This window comes from Meles meles, chromosome 19 (assembly GCF_922984935.1).
Source record: "Meles meles chromosome 19, mMelMel3.1 paternal haplotype, whole genome shotgun sequence".
In the NCBI taxonomy this organism is placed as follows: domain Eukaryota; kingdom Metazoa; phylum Chordata; class Mammalia; order Carnivora; family Mustelidae; genus Meles; species Meles meles.
In genome coordinates, this window is record NC_060084.1 from 55,049,008 (window position 1) to 55,071,757 (window position 22,750).

Here is a 22,750-nt window from a genome sequence, read left to right on the forward strand (position 1 = left end):
CCTTGGTCCTCCTCAGGGCACGATGTACACCCTACTTAATAAGGTGACCCCATTTGAAATAATGTTCAGGAGACACCCCCCCACACACACCCTCGACTACAAGAGGTTGCTATAGCAGTCTGTCTTAAACAGTCTGTCTTAAAAAGAGCCCATGCTCTTTTTAAGTTGGGATCCCAACTGCCCACACTGGGATGGAGATGGAGGTGGAGCCACATCCTTACCAACCTGGGGACTTGGTTTGGATATGCAGCCACCAAGTGGGAAATCTGGAGCCTCGCTGGAAGGGAACTTTTACTGTCATCCAGACCACCCCCACGGCAATAAAAGTAGAAGGCATCAAGGCCTGGATTCACGTGGGTCACTTTAAATGAGCCGAGGATGAGAATGCCCCCCAGAGGTGGATGCCACTGCCAATGGATCCGGCTGATCGTGGACTAAACTAAGACTCAAAAAACAATGAGTTCATTAAATTCATCGTTGCCCCTGATGTTAAGATATAGGCGGGAGGTATAAGCAATTGCAAAATAAAAAAGAGGGGGGCTTAACATACTGTTTCTAATAAAAAAAAAAAAAAAAGGAGGGGCCTCGGCATAATCCTAGGAGAGAAGTACTGTTTCTGGGTAAATCACGCTGGAGTCATTAAAACAATCTAGCAGAGGTTAAAAGCGGGGTATAGAACTGGCTGAAAAGTCAAAGATTTGACTAATCTCCAAAGAAAAGGCGGGAATGTAAGGACCTATTTTATATTTTTATATTTTAGCCAGAGGCTTCCATTGAGGTTAAACAATAACCTTGTTGTTTAACCCTTAAACTGTCCCTGCTCCCCTTCCCCCAGGGAATTTACTTAAAAACAAGTCCCAGAAACCAGCCCCAGGTAACAAAGCCCTGATACAAGGGTGGGTCAGGCCAGGTGGAGACATCCGATCAGTGGGGGGATGCATACTGTCTCCCCAGCTACCAAGGAGTATGGGCCCCGCCCTTTGGGAGCCTTTTGGGCGCCAATTCTAACCAAGGTGATAGGCTGGTTCAAATGTCTACTATAGGGTAAGTTGTAATTCAGTTGGTCACCTACCATCACTGTGCAGCTTTCTCTGTGTGTTACAATCTCATTGGCCACCTGTGCGTGGCCAGGCCCAACTGCGTGACCTTTGCCCTTAAAAGCTGTTGGGGTCGGACAGGAAGGGAAACTCTTCAAGATGGCGGATACCCCAAAATGGCTTAGGTTCCCATCATCACCTCCTCTTGGGACGCCAATGGATCAATGACCTGCTGACAGCTCGACACAGGCCCCTCCACCTCTCCTTTTGGACTTCCCCAACCGAACCCAATACCCCTCAAACCCCAGAAAAGGAAGTAACTCTGACTGGTTAGATTACAATCCTTCCTTTGCATAGAGGAAGTAACTCTGACTGGTCAGAGTACAATCCTTCCTTTGCATAGAGGATGTAACTCTGACTGGTCGGATTACAATCCTTCCTTTGCATATGAGCCGACCAATAGGAAATAGTTCTGGTTTTCAACTTTATGTAAACCCCTGCCACCTTGTCTTGCGCATGACTTCCGCGACTCACTGCCCTCTTTTGAGTCGTGGAACCTCACCCAAGGGTGCCCACAATAAAGATCTGTTCTCGGACCCTCGCTTGTCTTGGCGGTCTCATTTCCATTTAGTTACCGAGAAACCTGACAAAAGCTAGTCTGTGAAACAGAGAAGGGTTGCCCTCTCTTGTAAGAGGTGCAGCCCCGACCAGTAGGTTTGATCCTCGGTGCTTGGCACAAATAAAGCTTTGCTTGACCTTCGCTTTATATCAGTCTCGCTCCTTTTAATGAACCCATTTTCGGGGGGGGGGGGGGCATAACAAGAATGTTTTCAACCACACGCCTAAAGAGGATTAGGCATCCTTATGGATAAAGGCAAAAAAGAGAAACTGGTTTTTCTAGGCAGGGAAAGAGAAAAACAACTGTTCACATTTTCTCATCAAGCGCAGTCCAAAAATTCAAGAAAATTTTGCCTTTACAGAAATAAAGAAGACTCTCAGTCTTACACCAATGTACTTTAAATGTACCATTCATCTCAGTCTTAGTCTATCCTGACCACACCTAAAATTCCTTTCTAAAGATTTCCCTTCAAAACCTTCTACAATTTTCCTTTGCATTCAGATTTTTCCCAGGCCACTTTTCTCCAAAGAAGCAGTCTCATTTAGGACAAAACTACTTTCTTTTACCTTCAACAAAAATGTATTCCCATTCCTTGATCTTCCTTATACACACAGAGTTGCTTTTCTTATTCCTATGAGTGTTAATTACATTTAGCAGCATTTTGCACTCTTCAAAATCTTAGTCTCCAGTGAAGACTAGTAGCAATCAACTGTGAACTGTTACACCAGAACTCTTTAAATGGCAAATTTATGAATCAGTTAAGCACAAACCATGTTTATCCACACATTCAAATATCCTTAGTTCCTTTGCAATAAGAAGTCAAAAGCACAGACCTACATTTAGTAATCAATGCTTTAGCATTTTATCTCATTTGAAATAAAACTAGATGTCCAATGAATTCAATCCCACTTATCATCCAAGCAAAACGTTTCAGGTTACTGAAGACTTTGAAAGCTTTCTTAAAAATGGCCCATGAAAACTTTGAGACAAACAGGGTTAACTATCATTTCAAGTCTTCTTTTTGCTATCAAATCCCAAAAGAGGTAGCATGAGCTTAGTTGACCTCCAGCAAACCTCAATAGGATAACAGTTTCACATTTAATGCCAATAACATTAAAGACTTGTCTATCTTAATTAAACCAACAAAGTACCTCTCTATTGCCAATTTTTACCTGGAAGACTGGTGGGGAAATCTGAACTAGGCAGTGGTTAAGTCCCCAGGGTGGTCTTCTTTGCTCCTCACAATGAGTAGTAGGAAGAGGAGAAGCCAATGGTGCTGGAGGCAGGGAGGGCAGTAGAGAAGCCAGCCAGTAATTCAGGCCCCACCCAAGCTGGTGCAGAAATGGGAAGAGGGGGAGGGGAAGTGCTCCCAGAAAGGAGACAGAGGGTGTCATCCACTTGGCCAGAGAATCAAGCACTATGCTTTTTCCACCAACAAGGGGAATTAGGCAGTCCATGACAGGCCAGATATGACAGGGAATTTCCCCAAAACACAGGGCGTTTCAGCAGCTGCTTGGGAATGCCCCTTAATGTCCCATCCTGAGGGAGACCAACAGCTGGCTCCAGTCAGAGCCATTAAAATGGGCAATGAGTGAGGGAGAAGCTCCCACATCTACTAAGTGCAGGAACAGTGAGAGAGAGAGTCAGAAGCCCCTTTGTCCATGACGGCCTCTTTCCTCCCATAACCTGGGTTTGTTTGGAGGAGGCCTATTTAGATAATTACCATCCAGTAGGTCAGGAGGGAGTTTACTGATCTGCTCATGTCCAAACACATTCTGCAAGAGGCCTTTAGGTTCATATCCTGATTTAGAGCCTTGAAGGCCTGGGATGGACCAGGGTACTTATGTCTATTTTCCCAGTTTCCTCCAGAAAAGATCTAACTGATAGATCCTACTGAAGCCATGCATGCAGTACCTTTCTTAAATTTTACAGCCCACATGGTTTCTAGTGGCTTAAAAGGTATCTCAAGGTACAGTCCTTTGGGACTTGAAGAAGCCTACTAACGCCATGTGGAGCAGGCAATGCAATTAAATGAGGCAATTACATGAAAACAAAAGGAGGATGGTGATTCATGCTTAGAGCAAATATTAAGCCAGTTTCTGTCTTCTAAGGGTAGCAGTTGACCAGACATCTGGTCAGATGTCAGACCTGAAGCATCTTGACATAGAGGACAGGTAGCGACCACCAGACGGATCTTCCTCGTTTGTAGTTCAAAGGCATCTGCTCTTGTTTTCAGTGGCTTATGGAGCCACAGCCCTAAGACTGTTTATACGGGAGCTATTAGGACAATTTTATTACATCAGGTCATTTACATTAAGTTTGCAGACCTTTGGTGGAAAAAGGCAGTTTTTGTTCTCAAATGATTCCAAGTATGAAACATGGGAGAAGAATCAAAATATTAATTTAGGGATTGGAAGTCAGGCACTAGATGACCCTAGAAGAAATCTGGATTCAGTACCTTTTATTATGAATACTATTAAAAAAATTTTAATCTACATACATGTGTTATTAAAATATATTTTTCCCTGTAATTACCTCATTGTTACCAAACACACCCAAATTAACACTAACTTTACTGTAAAGTAAGTCTAGCTCAAGAAAGAAAACTTGGCCTGGTTATTTACATAAGCACACCAAGAATAGAGGTTTGACTTATAGCCTCTCTTTTTTTTTTTTTTTTTTTTAGATTTTATTTATTTATTTGACAGAGAGAGACCACAAGTAGGCAGAGAGGCAGGCAGAGAGAGAGAGAGAGAGGGAAGCAGGCTCCCTGCCAAGCAGATAGCCCGATGTGGGACTCGATCCCAGGACCCTGAGATCATGACCTGAGCCAAAAAGCAGCAGCTTAACCCACTGAGCCACCCAGGTGCCCCATCTAACAACCTCTTTAAAGCCAGCTTTGCTGAAAATTTCATAATGAATCTCTAGACTGAAATTTCAATAGTGCCCCCAGGCCAGAAGCCAAGCCAAATACTTCCCAACAGACATTGCCCAGGAGTCCTTTAGGTTTGGGTGAGTTCCTTCATCTTGAGGTCCCCCAAATATCCCTAGGTTCCTGCACCTGTTACAGAGTGATCTTCTTAATAACCTGGTAAGGCTGCTGGGCACTCTCTAAGCAAGGTGTCAGGCTGCTATTTCCAAAGGGGCTTCATTGGTTGCATAGAGTGAATCCTAGTCCCTTTTAGGTGTCTCATCATGTCTGAGTCTATGCAGCTCATTCACAGCTACAAAACTCCAGTCAAAGGTTTGGTAATATAACAAATGTTTGTTAAATACTTTTTGTTAAAAAATTTTTTTTAAGATTTTATTTATTTGTTTGACAGACAGAGATCAGAAGTAGACAGAGAGGAAGGGACGCAGACTCCCTGCCAGACAGAGAGCCCAATGCGGGGTTCAATCCCAGGACCCTGGGACCATGACCCAAGCTGAAGGCAGAGGCTTTAACCCACTGAGCCACCCAGGTGCCCCAATACTTTTTATTTTATATATTTCTTTGAACTAAAAAGTATGAGCATGAGCAAGGGAAGGGACAGAGGGAAAGTGAGAAGCAACTTCCCCAGAGCAGGGAACCTGATGTTGGGCTCCATCCAGGATGCTGGGATCACGACCAGAGGTCAAGGTAGATGCCTGGTAATGTGCTGAGCCACACAGGTGCCCCATAGCCAGTGTTTGCTTATGTTTCTTGTCATAAGCAGACAGATTCTTATTGAAATTATGCAGATACATATTTTGGTATAAAAGTAGAACAGTCACTGAGAGTTTCTGAACTTGGGAGGAATCTGGAAGGGAGGAAAGATAAATGTTTCAATTTGTTTCCAAAGGTATTTTTTCTGCAATGTCTAGGAGGCAATCAATCTAAGACAAAAAGGTTAAGTCTGTAAAAACAAAACATTTCTAAGGCTCTTGTTTACATTTCAGTTAGTTAACATATAAGGTAATATTCATTCCAGGAGTACAATAGTGACTATACAATTCCATATAAAACCTGGTGCTTGTCACAAATGTACTCCTTAATCTCTGTAACTATTTTAACTCATCTGCTTACCCACCTGGACGCTGGCTTCCATCAGCTTGCTCTCTATAGGTAAGAGACTATTTCTTTCTTTGCGTCTCTCTTTTTTTTTTTTTCTCATTGCGCACTTTTTCATTTGTTGAATTCTACCTATGAGTGAAATCATATGGCATTTGTCTTTCTCTGACTGATATCACTTAGCATAATACTCCCTAGCTCCATCCACGTTGTTGCAAGTGCCAAGATTTCATTCCTTTTTATGCTAATATTCCATTGTACATACATATCAAATCTTCTTTATTCATTCAGTAGTCAATGACCAATTGTGTTGGACTGTTTGAAGCAGAAATGCTCATTGCCTCTCACTGCTGAACTGATCCTCCAGCAAATCAACACCACGGACAGAGCCAGAACCTGATCCCCTACTCATCATGGCACTGACTAGAGAGGAAGGCCCCACACAGCAGTGCAGCTGCTTCCCTCAAAGGTCCCCCCATTGGGGCGCCTGGGTGGCTCTGTGGGTTAAATCCTCTGCCTTCAGCTTGGGTCATGCTCTCGGGGTCCTGGGATCGAGCCCCGCATCAGGCTGTCTGCTCAGCAGGGAGCCTGCTTCCTCCTCTGTCTCTGCCTGCCTCTCTGCCTACTTGTGATCTCTGTCTGTCAAATAAATAAATAAAATCTTTAAAGCTAACATATTTGCCAATTCACGTTCCCCATTACATGTATTCACCAGGTGAGACCACCAAGCCTGTGTTTTGGAATGATTAAAGCGAGCCATATCCAGTTCCTTCTCCACAACAGAGTTTTTCACATTTTCTTTTAATAGGTCTTCCCTTTCTCTCTAAGGATGTTGCCTTCATCGAATTTTACTAAGATTCACATCCCACATCCAGGTCTAAATATCTGAATAAATGCCCTTTGCCTGTCCATCTCTCTAATATCAATTGTTTAGTGAGAACACCCTTGCCACAATTCAAGCAAAAAAGAATGGTTGCGATGCCTATTGAACTGGAAACAAAAATGAGGAAAAATACAACTGGAGATTTGGAAATAACCAGGAAATAAAACAAGGAGAAATTATTCTTCTAATGCTGAGTCTGTTGTTCACCCCAGAACACTGTTCTGCACATGCTAATTCATCATGTTATAATATTTTATATCTCTTACCTGAGCTACAATATCACTCCATTTAGAATAGGTCTCTTCTACTTCTGGCATATATATTACACACACATCAAGGTCATATGTACTTCATAGACACATCAAAACAACAGCTCAGTGTAACATACCTTTACTAGGGGCCTTGATTCAATGCTTTAGAGTCTGAACAGTAAGTCCAGACTAGGCCATTGAAACTAAAACAGGTTTAGGTAAGCTCTGCAGAAATCTTCTCTAAGGGATATGGGAGGTGGAAGCCTTGGGAAAAAGGACATGGCTACTCACAAGGGTGGATTGTTGTCATATCAGAAGTTATATTGCCTTGTGACTCTGCCGGGTGTTGTCTAGGGAACACACTAGTGAGAAGGGTAGGTGTCAATTCAAGGCTCCTGGAAAACTACTGGTTACACACAGAGATGCCAAATAGCAGTATCATGGAGTATGTGAACTACAAGGTCAACCATACCTCCATATAATCTGTAACATATCAACAATAATGACACAGTATCCATAAAGAGGAGAAAACGATACAATAGATAAACTGGAGGGGGGAATCACACATGGCTTTAACTTAAGGAACTGAGAGAATGGATTCCTAGGAATATTATTCCACTCCATTACCAGGTAGGGGATAGGTACCATCAGTTCTCTACAACCTTCAATAGAGTGAGATAGTTTCACATTGGTGATGGGATAACACATCATTCATTACACACCCATATTAAGAGGTTAAAAACCATTATGTTTTATTAATTAAAATATATTAAGTACACAGACTATGTTATGCATTTCAAATCCACTCTATTATCCCTGTTCAAAACACAAGATGCAAGTGTTAAAAAGCACTCCAATGCTGGTATCATGATGTGGGAGTAGTGATTACCATATATTTCAGGCCTGAGAATCGTTCATAAATGTGTGTGTCCAATGATATGGCATTGTAGGGAAGAGAGAGCTATGCTCTTTCTGTTAACTGTGAGGATTTCTACATTTCAGCCACATCAACTCCTACTCTCTAAAGATCACTATTATGAAGATACATTAGTACTGAACTGGACTACCACCTCTTTTTCTGTAAAGAACAGTTAGTAAAACCTTGTATTTCTAGTTCAAGGAAGTTCTTTAGTTTTAATAAATGGATAACAATCACGATCTGAACACCTATCTCATGGTAACTTTCATCAATATTATAACCATAAACAGCATCTCCATTTAGATTCTCTTCATTTGTTGCATATTATCCTCTTATTCATCTTCATGGAAAATTAGGGATGCACGAGTCCCATCTAATGTAGAAGGGCATCAAATATCTTTGATATGCCTACAATCAGCCACATGGTTTCATACACACACAGTAGGAATAAATAAATTTTCTGAAGTGATTTGAGAATTAGGTACATTATTATTAGTCACAAATTTCAAACAGGATCAATGTAACGAAAAAGTGCATTGAAATTAATTATATCTATGTAAACGTCCAACCATTAAATCTCTTGCATATAACAACATACGTATTTCCTTTAACTTTGTCTTTTTCCTTGGAATAACTGTTTTGATAAAGAGTACTGTCTGAATAGAATGACTGATGTATGGCTTTCTACTTGCTATCTGTCAAATGTTATTGACATCTGATGATCAATTAGTTTTCTAAACAGTGGTATCGTTCAATCTACTTACATTAATGTCCTCTCTGGTATTTGCTTAAGTGTATATTGAAAAGAAGGCCTTTCTAGGGTTTGCATTTCATTTAAGATTTTATTTATTTGACAGACAGAGATCACAAGTAGGCAGGGAGGCAGGCAGAGAGAGAGGGGAAAGCAGGCCCCCTGTTGAGCAAAGAACCTGATGCAGGGCTCCATCTCAGGACTCTGGGATCATGACCTGAGCATAAGGCAGTGGCTTTAACCCACTGAGCCACCCAGGCACCCCTAGGGTTTGCATTTTTTGACACTGAGTACAGACTGAATTCCAGTTAAAGGTTTGACCACTTTTTTCACATCTTCCAGTTTTCTTCCTATGACACTGATGACATTAAGTTGTGTGCTCCAGGGAGAGAGAGGTAAGACACATTCTTTATATTTGCATAGTTTCTCTCCAAAATGAAATCTCTGATGTGGTGTATGGTAGAGCATTCCTTAAGCATTTTTTCCACATTATTTACATTTGTAAGGTTTCTATCCAGTATGAATTCTTTTATGATTACTAAGGTATGAGTGCTGTTAAAAAGTCTTTCCAATTTTGGAGCACCAATTTCAGTGGTTAAGCCTCTGCCTTTGGCTCAGGTCATGGTCTCAGGGTCCTGAGATCAAGCCCCACATGGGGCTCTCTGCTCAGCAGGGAGCCTCCTTCCCCCTCTGCCTCTGCCTGCCTCTCTGCCTATTTGTGATCTGTCTTTCTGTCAAATAAATAAAATCTTAAAAAAAAAGTCTTTCCAATTTCTTTACATTTATATGCAATTCTGTGATAAATTCTGTGCTGAGTAAGTGTTGAGAACGATCTAAAGGCCTTGCCACATTATTTACAATCCTAAGGTTTCTCTCCAGTATGAATTCTGCGATGTCCAGTAAGGGTTGATTGCCTCTTAAAGGCCTTGCCACATTCTGGACATTTGTAAGGTTTCTCTCCACTGTGAATTCTGTGACGTTGAGTCAGGTGTGAGTGCTGCTGGTTAAAGGTCTTGGCACATTCTTGACAAGGGTAAGGTTTCTCTCCAGTATGAATTCTGTGATGTTGAATAAAGTTTGAATGCATCTTAAAGGCCTTGCCACATTCTGGACATTGGTACGATTTCTCTCCAGTATGAATTCTCTGATGTTGAGTAAGGGCTGAGTGCCTGTTAAAGGCCTTGCCACATTCTGAACATTGGTAAGGTTTCTCTCCAGTATGAATTCTCTGATGTCGAGTAAGGGTTGAGTGCTGGTTAAAGGACTTGCGACATTCTGGACATTGGTAAGGTTTCTCTCCAGTATGAGTTCTCTGATGTTCAGTAAGGGCTGAGTGCCTGTTAAAGGCCTTGCCACATTCTGGACATTGGTAAGTTTTCTCTCCAGTATGAATTCTCTGATGTCGAGTAAGGGTTGAGTGCTGGTTAAAGACCTTGCCACATTCTGGACATTGGTAAGGTTTCTCTCCAGTATGAATTCTCTGATGTTGAATAAAGTTTGAGAGTTGGTTAAAGGCCTTGCCACATTCTGGACATTGGTAAGGTTTCTCTCCAGTATGAATTCTCTGATGTCGAGTAAGGGTTGAGTGCTGGTTAAAGGCCTTGTCACATTCTGGACATTGGTAAAGTTTCTCTCCAGTATGAGTTCTCTGATGTTCAGTAAAGGCTGAGTGCCTGTTAAAGGCCTTGCCACATTCTGGACATTGGTAAGTTTTCTCTCCAGTATGAATTCTCTGATGTCGAGTAAGGTTTGAGTGCTGGTTAAAGACCTTGCCACATTCTGGACATTGGTAAGGTTTCTCTCCAGTATGAATTCTCTGATGTTGAATAAAGTTTGAGAGCTGGTTAAAGGCCTTGCCACATTCTGGACATTGGTAAGGTTTCTCTCCAGTATGAATTCTCTGATGTTGAATAACGTTTGAGTGCCTGTTAAAGGCCTTGCCACATTCTGGACATTGGTAAGGTTTCTCTCCAGTATGAATTCTCTGATGTTGAATAAAGTTTGAGTGCCTGTTAAAGGCCTTGCCACATTCTGGACATTGGTAAGGTTTCTCTCCAGTATGAATTCTCTGATGTTGAATAAAGTTTGAGTGCCTGTTAAAGGCCTTGCCACATTCTGGACATTGGTAAGGTCTCTCTCCAGTATGAATTCTGTGATGTTGAGTAAGGGTTGAGTGCTGGTTAAAGACCTTGCCACATTCTGGACATTGGTAAGGTTTCTCTCCAGTATGAATTCTGCGATGTTGAGTAAGATTTGAGTGCTGGTTAAAGGCCTTGACACATTCTTTACACTTGTAAGGTTTCTCTCCAGTATGAATTTTGTGATGTCGAGTAAATGCTGTGTGAAATTTAAAATCTTTACCACATTCTTTACATTTGTAGAGTTTCTCTCCAGTATGGATTTGCCTGTGTCCATTTAGTGATGAGCAGTCCTTAATGGTTTTACTAAATTCCTCGCATTTGTATGGTTTCTCTACAGTATGATTTCTGTGATGCTGAAATAAGGTTGAGCTGAATTTAAAGGTTTTGCTACATTCATTACAATGGAAAAGTTTCTCTCTGCGTGTATGTTTGAATATCTGATTGGAGCGTTTGCTGACAGAAACACACTGCTTTGCAGAAACAGTTGACCTAAAAAGTAAGTTTTTCCATGATGTTTTATATCCTTCACTAGTCTGGTCATTTTGATTCTTATCAAGCACAGTGGTCTCCAAATGGCTATGTCCTTCATGGTATCTTTGATGCCCTTCACTCTCCCCATCATTGTCCCAGTATGTCTTTAAGTATACATTTTCAACAGCACTATTTTTGTATCTACCTTTTGACACTTTTTGGAAAGAAGCGTCTATGCTTGGCTTCTGCAGGAAGCTTTGAGTGTCACGTGAAGATACAGCTGAAAGATATCAAATAAGAGAAGCTTTGCACACTGGCAGTATCGTAGCCAATTAGGTTTATCGGAGGCACAATTGTTGCTAACTAAAAACTTTTCTGAAAGATATCAAATAAGAGAAAAGTAAAATCATTCTACTTATCACATTCAGATGAATATATGAATGTCTTCTAATGTACAAGCTTCAAGTCAATTAAAGAATGTCAGGAAGATGGTCAAGAAGGAATCATGAGGACTTCATTCCTCCATGGATGCAGAACTTGGCACACAACATACAGACCACATATCCTAATAGATAATTCTGTGGTATTGTCATCTTGTAGCAAACATCATTTTCCTATATCTCCATAATCAGCGAAAGGGTCATATGAGAATAAAATTGTGGAAGGAAGGATTCTTAAACATAAAACTGAAATGAACCAATAGAATACAGTAAAAATAGGAACATATCCACATAGGAAGTGTTGGTTCTCAGAAAAGATCAACAAAATTGACAGCTCATGAACTAAATCAAGAGCAAATAAATGAGAAGTGAAGAAGTAAAAGCAGACACAGAGAACTAATACCATAGAAATAAAAGTAATTATAAAAGGAGACAATGTATAATCATGTGCCAAGAAAGTGATACCAAAAGACAACAGTAAATTTCAAAAAAGGTATAACCATCATGAAGAAATATTTTTAAATTAATTAAAGAAATATTTTAAATTACAACTTATCAACAACTACTAAGCACCCTGAAAGAGTAGTGAAGAAACTCCCAACAAGGAAAAGTCCTGTGCTAGATGAATTCACTGGAGAATTCAAACAGACTCTTAATGCAAAGGATTTCAAATCTCCCCAAACATTTCCAGGGAGTGAAGATCAGAGAAATCAGCAGAACATGTTCTCTAGGGCACCAGTGTTACCAGGTCATCTGAGCCAGGAGAAGACACTATAGCTAAAGAAGTCTACAAACTTCCACCTGTGAGGAATATTCGTGCAAAGTCCACAATAAAATAAAGAAACTAAGTCAAAAGCAGATTTTACCATTTAGCAACATAATCAAGTGAAAATCTTCCTGGAATTAAGGGTGTCCCAGTATGGAAAACTATAAAATGAAGACTCCACAATAACAGAATGAAGATCAAAAAAGATATGATCATATTAGTTGAGACAGAACACAAGTATGAGCATATTGGATATATCATGATTAAAAATACTCAATAAAAGTGCCTGGGTGGTTCAGTCATTAAGCAACTGCCTTCCGCTCAGGTCATGATCCCAGGGTCCTGGGATCGAGCCCAGCATCAGGCTCCCTGCATAGCAGGAAGCCTACTTCTCCCTCCCCACTCCCTCCTGCTGGTGTTCTCTCTCTGGCTGTTTCTCTCTGTCAAATAAATAAATAAAATCTTTTTAAAAAATAAATAAAATTTTAAAAAATTGAAACACTCACTAAGTAGAGATAGAAGAAACCCTCTCAACCTAATAAAAGCAATATATGTATGAAAAGCTGATTCAATAATAAAAGACTGCAAGCTTCTCCTCTAAGATCAGAAACAATGTGATAAAGGGATTACAAAACTGCCTTTGAGCATAGTACCAGATATTCTAGTCAGAACAATTAAGGAAGAAAAAATACATAAAAAGATACCAAATTGAAAAAAGAAAAAGTAAAATGATCTGTGTCCACAGATGATGTGACCTATAGAAAACCATTAAGAATTCTAACCTCGGGGCGCCTGTGTGGCTCACTGGGTTAAAGCCTCTGCGTTCGGCTCAGGTCATGATCCCAGGGTCCTGGGATCGAGCCCCGCATCGGGCTCTCTGCTCAGCAGGAAGCCTGCTTCCTCCTCTCTCTCTGCCTGCCTCTCTGCCTACTTGAGATCTGTCTGTCAAATAAATAAATAAATAAATAAATAAATAAATAAATAAATACATAAATAAATAAAAAAGAATTCTAACTTCAATTTTTCCTGTTTTGTCTTTGTTTGTATTGTTTATTTTGCTAATCTTTTTTTCCACAATACTTTTCATTTTCAAAACCTTTTATGCTCTATATGGTTAAGAAAAAAGTTGGGGGGACTTGGGTGACTCAGTGGGTTAAAGCCTCTGTCTTCAGCTTAGGTCATGATTCCAGGGTCCTGGGATCAAGCCCCGCATCAGGCTCTCTGCTCAGTAGGGAGCCTGCTTCCCTCTCTCTTTCTGCCTGCCTCTCTCTGCCTACTTGTGATCTCTGTCATATAAATAAATACAATCTTTAAAAAAAAAAAAGAAAAAAGAAAAGAAAAAAGTTGGGAAAAAAGGGGGGAAAATTGGGGCACCTGGGTGTCTCAATAGGTTTAGCCTCTGCTTTTGGCTCAGGTTATGATCTCAGACTTCTGGGACTGAGCCCCACATGGGGCTCTGCTCAGCACGGAGCCTGCTCCCCGCCCCCCCCGCCTTCCTCTCTCTGTCTACTTGGGATCTCTGTCAAATAAATGAACAAAGTATTTTAAAAAATAAAATAAAAAGGGAAAACTACTGAAAATTAGGTTTGCTTTCAGAAAAAAACTACTGAAATTTAGTAGAGAAGGAAAATAACAAAAATGTGAAATAAATGTAATAGAGCAGAATAAACAATGACAATACATTGAATGTAATGCTCATTTTATTTTTTATTGTTTTTTCTTTTCATTGGTTTTTTAAAAAAATTATTTCTTTTTTATTAACATATAATGTATTCTTTGTTTCAGGGGTGTAATACCCTTTTAAACCAAAATAATAAACAAAACTGGCAATGCTTTAATTAGATCAACAATTACATACTAATCAGTTAACTGAGAAAAAAATTACCCAGATAATTCATAAAAATGCACAAGTTACTAAGACTGAATTATCAACCTTATACCAAAGAAATAGGGAATCTTCTTAGACCAGAATAACAGTTTAATTTGGAAACAAAACTGTCCCAGCACAGAAAAGCCCAAGACCTAGGAATGATACTATATTTGATGGAGTCACTCTGTTCCCTAAATGAAATCTTGAGAGAGATGATACATCTCTCTTTGATTCAGTTTCATTCATTCATTCATTCATTCTTTGTCCTCTAGATCAGAAAGTTGTTCCTCTATCTCTTCCTGCCTCCAGTTCATTGCCTCAAGTCTGTTTCCAAACTGATTGATTGCATTGTTAATCTCTTTGATTTTTTTAAAAGATTTATTTATTTGAGACAGAGAGAGAGAAAGAGAGAGCATGAGTAGGAGCTACATGAGGGGAGAGGAAGGGAGAATATGAAGCAGACACCACACTGAGTGAGGAACCTGACTTGGGGCTAGATCCCTGGATCCTGAGATCACTACCTTAACCAAAACCAAGGGTCAGATATTTTAATGGAGTGAGCTACTCACATGGCCCATTTTTTTTTTTTTAAATTCTGCTCTCTATGTTAAGGTTCTCATTATTCTGTTCCCATCTCTGGGAATATCCCTAAGATTGTTGCCTTAAATTCTCCATCAAGCAAGTTACTCATTTCTGTTTCCCTAAGATCTCTAGCCATGGCCATATCTCATTTCATGTAAGATAAATTTTTTCATCTTGGTATTTTGTCTAAGTCTCTGCCTTCTTCTGTATTTGGAAAAGCCACTGATGTGTCCTCTTATATCCTTCAGGCCAGGGTTCTGCAGAGGCTCTCCTTGCTTGCTGTGGGAAATCTTTGGACCCTAGCCTCAGTGTGACTAGGTGAGCTCTGGTCTACTTCTGATAGGAGACCTGACATCAACTCCACCAGAGCTGAGGCCCTACAGAACTCTCTGCTCAGCAGATGTGGTGTGGGCAGGGGCCCACCTTGCTGGTCCTGAGGCAAGCCTCACTGAGAAGGGCAGTCCCACCAGAACACAGGGAGGTGGGGCTTGGTGCAAGGAGAGCAGACAGCTGGTGTCCCTGCTGAGTGGGGTTCTATGTATATGCTATACGGTGTGAGAGGGAAATGGTGCCATCCAACTTCTGTGTTCTTGAAAATACATCTACTGGAAGTTTCAGCTGAGGATAGGGCTTCTAGACTACTGAAAAATCATCCACTCTGTGCCATCTTTCAGATGGTTGTTTCCATGTTGGGGACAACATGTTTCCATGTTGGGGACAACATTTTTCCATGTTGGGGACAACAGGTCCCCAGGTTGTCTGCCTGCCTACTCTCTAGGGGCACCAGAGTGCCCTCTCGGCTCTATCCCAGACAAACCTATTGACTATACTCATGTGTTTGGCAATAAATCTGTATAACTTCACCTACATCCAGTGAAATAAAGACATAATGATAAAAAACATAATGATGAAATACCCATCAGGTTGCCACGAAGTTGGCTTGGGATTCTCTCTCCCTCTCAGTCTGCCCTACCCTGCCGCACTGCCTTGTACTTTCTTGAAATTAAGCAAATAACTCCTAAAAATATGTATTAGAAATTATTTAAATATTTTTCATATAAGTCAAGAAATGTATACAAGATATTAATATAGGTTATAAATTTTAAAGGGATTGACTGTAACATTTTCACTCTAAATCTGTGTTTAATGATTTTTCTCATAAGACCATAAATAATTGCAGGTCTAAGTAGCTGTTCATCAGCTATGCATTTACATGTAGCATAAAATCCCTGGGCATTAAGATTAAGGATATCTGTTAATTCCAGGGCCTTTTTGAAACAACTAGTTTTGGGGCACCTGGGTGGCTCAGTGGGTTGAGCCTCTGTCTTCAGCTCAGGTCATGATCTCAGGGTCCTGGGATCGAGCCCCACGTTGGGCTCTCTGCTCAGCAGGGAGCCTGCTTCTCCCTCTCTCTCTGCCTGCTGCTCTGCCTACTTGTGATCTCTCTCTCTCTGTGTCAAATAAATAAATAAATAAAATCTTTTTTAAAATCTAAAAAAAAAAAAGAAAGAAAGAAACAGCTAGTTTCAGGACAAAATGTGATCACCTTTGTGCCAAATGCTGTGGTGAAGTTCAAGAGACATTCTTAAATATCTACATCCACTTGCACAACATTTATATATTACACTGACCCATAAAATAGTAGTGTTCAATGGCACGGAGGGAGTACTACCTTGGGGAAAATGGTGTTCCCTGAAGGAAAACAGAAAGACTTCAGATCAAATTCTCTAAATCCTATCAGATTGACAGTCTCCTTTGCTGCAAGGAACATGGATTGATACCTAGTTGTGAGGCAGGTATCCTGGGGCAAAGAAAGAGCAAGAATAAGTGCAATGCCTGGGGGTAGACAACACCAGAGAGAAGAAATGGAAAAACCAGAGTATATCTAGGGTATCTGAGCTATTTTATAAGACCTGAGCATCGACCTACTCACTGTGTACATAACACAAAATATATGTCTTCTTTCCTACATGTACACAGCAGCCTTTTCATGGTATCATGACCACAAGATGACACATACTGAATAATGAATTATTATCCTTTTTTTTTATTTGACAGAGAGAAATCACAACTAGGCAGAGAGCAGGCAGAGAGAGAGGAGGAAGCAGGCTCCCTGCGGAGCAGAGAGCCCGACGTGGGGCTCGATCCCTGGTCCCTGGGATCATGACCTGAGCCGAAGCAGAGGCTTATAACCCACTGAGCCACCCAGGCACCCCATCCTTCTTTTTTTTTTTTTTAAGATTTCATTCACTTATTTGATGTAGAGAGTGAGTGTACAATCACGGGGAACAGCAGACAGAGGGGGAGAGATATATCTGGCTGAGCAGGGAGCCAGTTATGGAGCTCCTTCCCAGGACCATCATGTTCTGAGCAAAGGCAGATGCTTAACTAAGTCACCCAGGCATCCCTATCCTTCAACTGATCCAATTTTAAATTTAAGCATAACACGGTACCCAACTTAATTTTATCAGCTTCTACAACTGAAAAAAACCTACTGAAAACTCAGGTCAGGAGTATAAGGAGAGCCTGGGCTGTGAAACAACATAGGGACATCTAACCTAAAAACTGGGCGGGCTGTTTGAAGCAGAAATAATCACCTCTATTTACTGGTGACAAAGAGGGAGAAACAGGGAACACAAGCAGGGTGAGCTGCAGACAGAGGGAGGGGGAGAAGCAGGCTTCCCACTGAGCAGGGAGCCCAACACATGGCTCAACCTCAGGACCTCAGGATCATGACCTGAACCAAAGGCAGACACCCAACTGACTGAGCCACCCACTTGCCCCTCAATTTTCTTTTTTTGACAAATACAGTGCACTACTGTAAACGCACTTTCCCTTCATTATGACTATTTTAGTGTTTTATTTTCTCAAGTTTCCTTCATTATAAAAATACAATATACACCACTGACCCCAGCAAAGTATGAGATAATGGACTGTTAATGTTCTAGGTAAGGGTTCTGGTCAAAAATAGGCTCTTTCCATCCAAAAGTAGGTATGGTTTTCAGTTTGGGGGACACAAAAGATCTGCAGAGATGTCCAACTGTGGAGAGGTTGGCAACCCACATGCCTACATTTTCCATGGGTAAAATGTAATTAATCTAGCTGTTTTTTCTCTAAAAATAAATATTCTGATTTAGAATCAGAGGCAAAGAATTAGGAAAACATGTTCTAATCAGAGGAATGAAATAAATCTCTAAAACTGGCCCTGAATTAATAAAGAAGTACTTACTGTCTGAGGAAGAATTCGAATAACTGTCATAAAGATCATCATGGAGGAAGAAGAAAAGTAGGTGAGTAACTAAATGCCATCAGGAAAACTATACATGACAGAAATGGAAACCCAAAGACACAGAAAATACAACGATCAACCAAAGCTGGGAGCTGAAAAGTACAATCACTGAAATTAAAAATACACAAAGGGGTCAGTCACAGACTTGATCAAACAGAAGAAAGATTCAGACAACCTAAAGACCCCAGGTTTTAAATTATCGGCTGAGAGGAACAAAGAAACATGTGGAAAAAGGCGGAGTAGGGACTCATGGGATACCAACAAGTGGTCCCATAGGCAGGTTATGGGGAACCCAAAGGTAGGAGAGAGTAAAAGGGGCAGAAGGTTTATATGAAGATCTAAGGGCTTGTAATTTCCATGTTTGTGGAAAGAAGACACAAATTCAAGAAGCTCAGGAAAATTAAAGTAGGATAAAATTCAAGACATGAACACAATGATACATTACAATTAACCTATGAAAAGTCACCAGTAAAAAAGAGAATTTTGAAACAGTGTGATAAATACAACTCATCTTAATTAAGAGATCTCAGTAAGATTATTACTGGGATTCACAGCAGACCTGGTAGGAAGAACTGCATGGGACAGTGTATTCAAGCACTGAAAGATCAAAATATCCACCAAGAATCCTCTATCTGGGAAAACTGTTTTCCATAAAGGTAGAAATGAACACTTTCCCACATAAAAACCCCTGTAAGTTTACTCCTAGTCCTGTTCTACAAGAAACGTTAAAGGAAATCCTTCTAGATCAAGTAAAAGGATTCTAAACAGTAACTAAAACCACAGGACAATATAAACCTCTCTGCTAATTATAAATATTTTCACAATTATAGAAACCTGTAGAGTTGTAATGAGGTAGCACAAGTTGTTTTTATTTGTGCCACAAAATGTTTTCTTTACAGATTTTATTTATTTATTTGACACACAGAGAGAGATCACAAGTAGGCAGAGAGGCAAGTGGTGGGGGGGCAAAGCAGGCTCTCTGCTGAGCAGAGAGCCCAATGGGGAACTTGATCCCAGGACCCTGAGATGATGACCTAACCTGAAGGCAGAGGCTTAACCCTCTGAGCCACCCAGGCGCCCCTACAAAATGCTTTGAAATCCAAGCATTTAAATCATAAACCCAGATAATAAAGTACACAATATAAAAGATAGAATTTGTGATACTGGTAACAAAGTGGGTGCAGGGGTGGAGATAAGTTGAGTAATTTTCTATGCAATTGAGAATATCAGTTTAAAATGTTCTTTTAATTTCTCCTTTTAAGGATTTATTTTTTTATTTGTGAAAGAGAGCACGTGTGTACAAAGAGGGGAAGCAGCTGGCAGAGGGAGAAGTGGGCTTCCCGCTAACCAAGGAACCCAACTTGGGACTCTAGCTTCCAAGATTCTAGCTTCATAGAAGATTCTTCAAGATTCTAGCACAATCATAGTTGTGCTCAGTCGAGAAGAGAGAACACTGTAGAATCTAGAATCCCAGAACCCTAGGATCATGACCTAAGCCAAGGCAGATGCTTAAGTGACCAAGCCACCCTTGCATCCCCTAGAATAAAATACACAAGGAAAAAGGAAAGCACAACTACTTCATGTTGTGGAAAGTCCCAGACAAAAGGAAGTACATTATTATGGAATTACAAAAGCAGAATAAGACCAAATTGAAGATAAAAAATTCTCAATAAAAAAATAGATGAATTATCTAAAAGGAAAATCACTATGTAACTGTATTTTCAAACACAGACTATGACCCCATGAAAAACAAACATTGGAATTGTTGGCATGCCTTCACTGATAGTAAAATTCTAATGAATATTCATTAATATCAACCATAAGAAAGTCTAATGAAAGATTTTACTAGTAAGCACTTCAAAGACATTGAAAAGTGTCTCATGTAAATATACACCTCCTTTTATGTAGAATATAAGCTATAATTCATTCTGTAGAACCAAGCAACCAAAATCCTTTCATTTCTAAATAAACACCAACTTTGAAAAATATACTGACAATGACTTTATTTTTAAGATGAATTCAGGTATATTCTGAGGAAATGAGAAGAAAAATATAATGACTAATTTTTCCCTGAAGTAAAATTACATTTATAAGCAAAAGTTTTTCTTAAATATGGGGATTGTACTAATTATCTCTCTCACTTCTTATAAAGTACATGTCCATTTGCCATCAGAACTTTGGATCTAAAAAATCAAAACTGAATCTCATATACAACTAATTAGAATGGAAAAACACAAGAACTTCATATAAGATGAAATTATTAAATGATGCAATTATTAATAAATAAGGTAACAACTGAGACTACATTAGAGGCTATAAATTGAGTTCTAAATGTCCTAGCTCCCCTATGGCATTATTTAGGTAGGAATTCTAGGAAACAAATAGATACATTACATTATTTCACCACTTAGGAAAGGAACACACAGACTGTGAACTTCTGAAGGGAAAGACAGGCTGTGAATTTTCTCATTTTAGGGAGGTACTTTGTGATCTGATGAAGTTACAGAGTCTCAGTTTTGTATAGTTCATATTAAACCCTCCATAACACTCAAAAACATAAACCTGAAATCATGAGATGTCTGTCTCCAGTGTTTCTGGAATTCCCACACAAACTCGAACATGCTCAGCACTACCCTGACACACATCTCACAGGAGGCAAAACAGAACTTATGAAGGGCTTAAAACGAAAGTCCTCAGAAGTAGGGTGATTTCCCCAGGGCCCTCACAGCAATGGAGAAACTCTTAGATTAGGGAGGCTCTTCCCCTCCAAGGAGAGTCTCCAGGCCCTCCCTGTGGATATGATGGACCATCACTGGAGCTGAAGGAGAATTCTTCAAGAATGTAAGAGTTTTATCATCTTGGATACCAGATGTCCCTCAGTGAGAGGGAGACCAGCAACTCTGGGCTTCTTGAACTAATTTCCATTCGAGAAAATCCATGGAAGCCACAAAGTTTAAGGTCAACCATCCTCCTTCACATTTGGATCTCACCTCTGTCATCTGCTTCATTCTTTCCCACCTACCTGGGTGGAAGGCTACTGTCTCCTTTCTTGTCACATCCCAGAACTTATTCTGTTCCAAAAAGGACACCAAGTCTGGCTTGGACCCAATGAGACCTGTTCATTAGAAAAAAAGAAAACAAATAGTACTGGTGATTCTAGCTTCCAATCACAGGTGTGCTCATTAGAGAAGAGAGAACATTGTAGAATCTAGAAAGTGGTTTCCCAAATGCTATTGCTCAAAATCCCCTTTACAACAGGAAGGAGGGATTGCCAATGTTCACATCCTGACCTCCACTTCCAAGTAGCAGATACAATAATGAGTGAAAATTGGTGTAGAAGATGTGGGCAGTACCACTTAAGCCACTCAATGTTTAGAGGTGCCAGGAATCTGCAGAACTGAAGCTATTACCTTGAGGAAGGGGAAGCTAAAGCTGAGAAGGAAACATCATGAAGATGTTTCTCTCCATCTACAAACCCCTATTTATTCCCCACTCTGTCTGGATCTCCAGTCATTCAAACAGGGATCTCCCAACAAATAGTCTTCACAGGAAGGAGCAAAACCCAGAGTGGGGTTTGGGAAAGCTGGAAGGAGTCGTCCTCACCCAGGAAGCGGAAGTGTCTGTAGTTCTCCAACATCACATCCCTGTACAGTTCCCGCTGAGTGTGGGTCAGGCATCCCCACTCCTCCTCAGAGAATTCTATGGCCACATCCATGAATGTCAGCTGTCCCTGCAATAAATACCACAGTCACCAAGTGGCCATTGACACAGTTCACGATGGTCCCTAAGATGAGAGAGGGAGCTAATATTCACCTCTAGACCCAAGATCCAACTTTTCTTGGTTACCTGCTTGTACCCTCTGACCTCTGTGCCACATTTTACTTACCCTCTTGTTTCCACCTTGCCTTCGTTTTATTCAAAACACCCATGGGCAGGGTCTGCTCCCAGGAAAACAGAGACTATCCAACTAAGGACACTTACTGCCCTGAGGAAGAACTTGGGCTGGCCCAATTTGAACTTCACCCCCATGACACCTAAGCAGATGGACCAAGCAGTAAACGTTGGAGTGATCTACAGTTCCCTTTATCTCATGATAATATGAAAATCTCCACCAAACAAGGTGCACAAAGCCCATTTACATAAGTACAAAGTATGTAGAGGTTTTCTTGAGGCTCTTGTGCCACCTAATGCCCAGCTCTACACAAGATAAGGCTCCACTTTCTGAATATTCACCTAACCCCAAATAATAGGAAATCCTTCCCCCTTGTTCTAGGAGTCTCTATGTTGCAAGTTATTCCCTGTGATCTTTTTTTTTTTTTTTTGAGGCAAATCATGTTTGCATTCTGTGACAACACCGTCTGTTATAGTTTCTATCTGTGACTCACCAAGCAGTGAACTCATGTTAGTCCCGTTTTATTAGGACAACTGGTTCTGCCTTCAGAGATCATCCTCCTTTGTATGGGAAGATCATTATTAACCCAGTAATATGCTCTAATGTATTCTGTGACTTTGAGGTAAGAGGATGGCATAGGATCCACAAAACCAGTATAAATACTGTGTGTTTATCCAAAATAATTTGTCAAATGAAGTCCTCAACAAAGGAATACACAATTTTGAGTATTGTGTTACTATCATAGAGCATAAGTTGTGTCTACTTCTTAGGTGGGATGTTTTAGTGGGTTACAAGTGTACTTATCAAAT

General features: G+C 40.4%; 2 protein-coding genes and 1 pseudogene across 2 annotated transcripts in view; 2 read left to right on the forward strand and 1 right to left on the reverse strand.

The window, feature by feature from the left end:
- LOC123931367 (putative protein ZNF720) overlaps positions 1–22,750 on the forward strand; it is an 867,309-nt gene that overhangs the window by 349,198 nt on the left and 495,361 nt on the right. The window lies entirely within an intron of this gene.
- On the reverse strand, positions 9,353–22,078 carry LOC123930592 (zinc finger protein 420-like). The gene is made up of 4 exons (XM_045986797.1): positions 22,031–22,078; positions 21,653–21,779; positions 21,068–21,164; positions 9,353–10,724 (listed from the first exon to the last, which is right to left on the reverse strand). The coding sequence occupies exons 1-4, from the start codon at positions 22,076–22,078 to the stop codon at positions 9,353–9,355; spliced, it is 1,644 nt and encodes a 547-aa protein (XP_045842753.1).
- Positions 11,405–11,579, forward strand: LOC123931993 (annotated as a pseudogene).

Coding starts and splice junctions, on each gene's coding strand:
- LOC123930592 (XM_045986797.1), bottom strand. CDS start 22,078: ATGGGGGTGAAGTTCAAATTGGGCCAGCCCAAGTTCTTCCTCAGGGCA. Junction 21,780..22,030: donor CCAAGTTCTTCCTCAGGGCA/GTAAGTGTCCTT, acceptor TATTTATTGCAG/GGACAGCTGACATTCATGGA. Junction 10,725..21,067: donor GTAGCCTTCCACCCAGGTAG/GTGGGAAAGAAT, acceptor TCAACATCGCAG/AATTCATACTGGAGAGAAAC.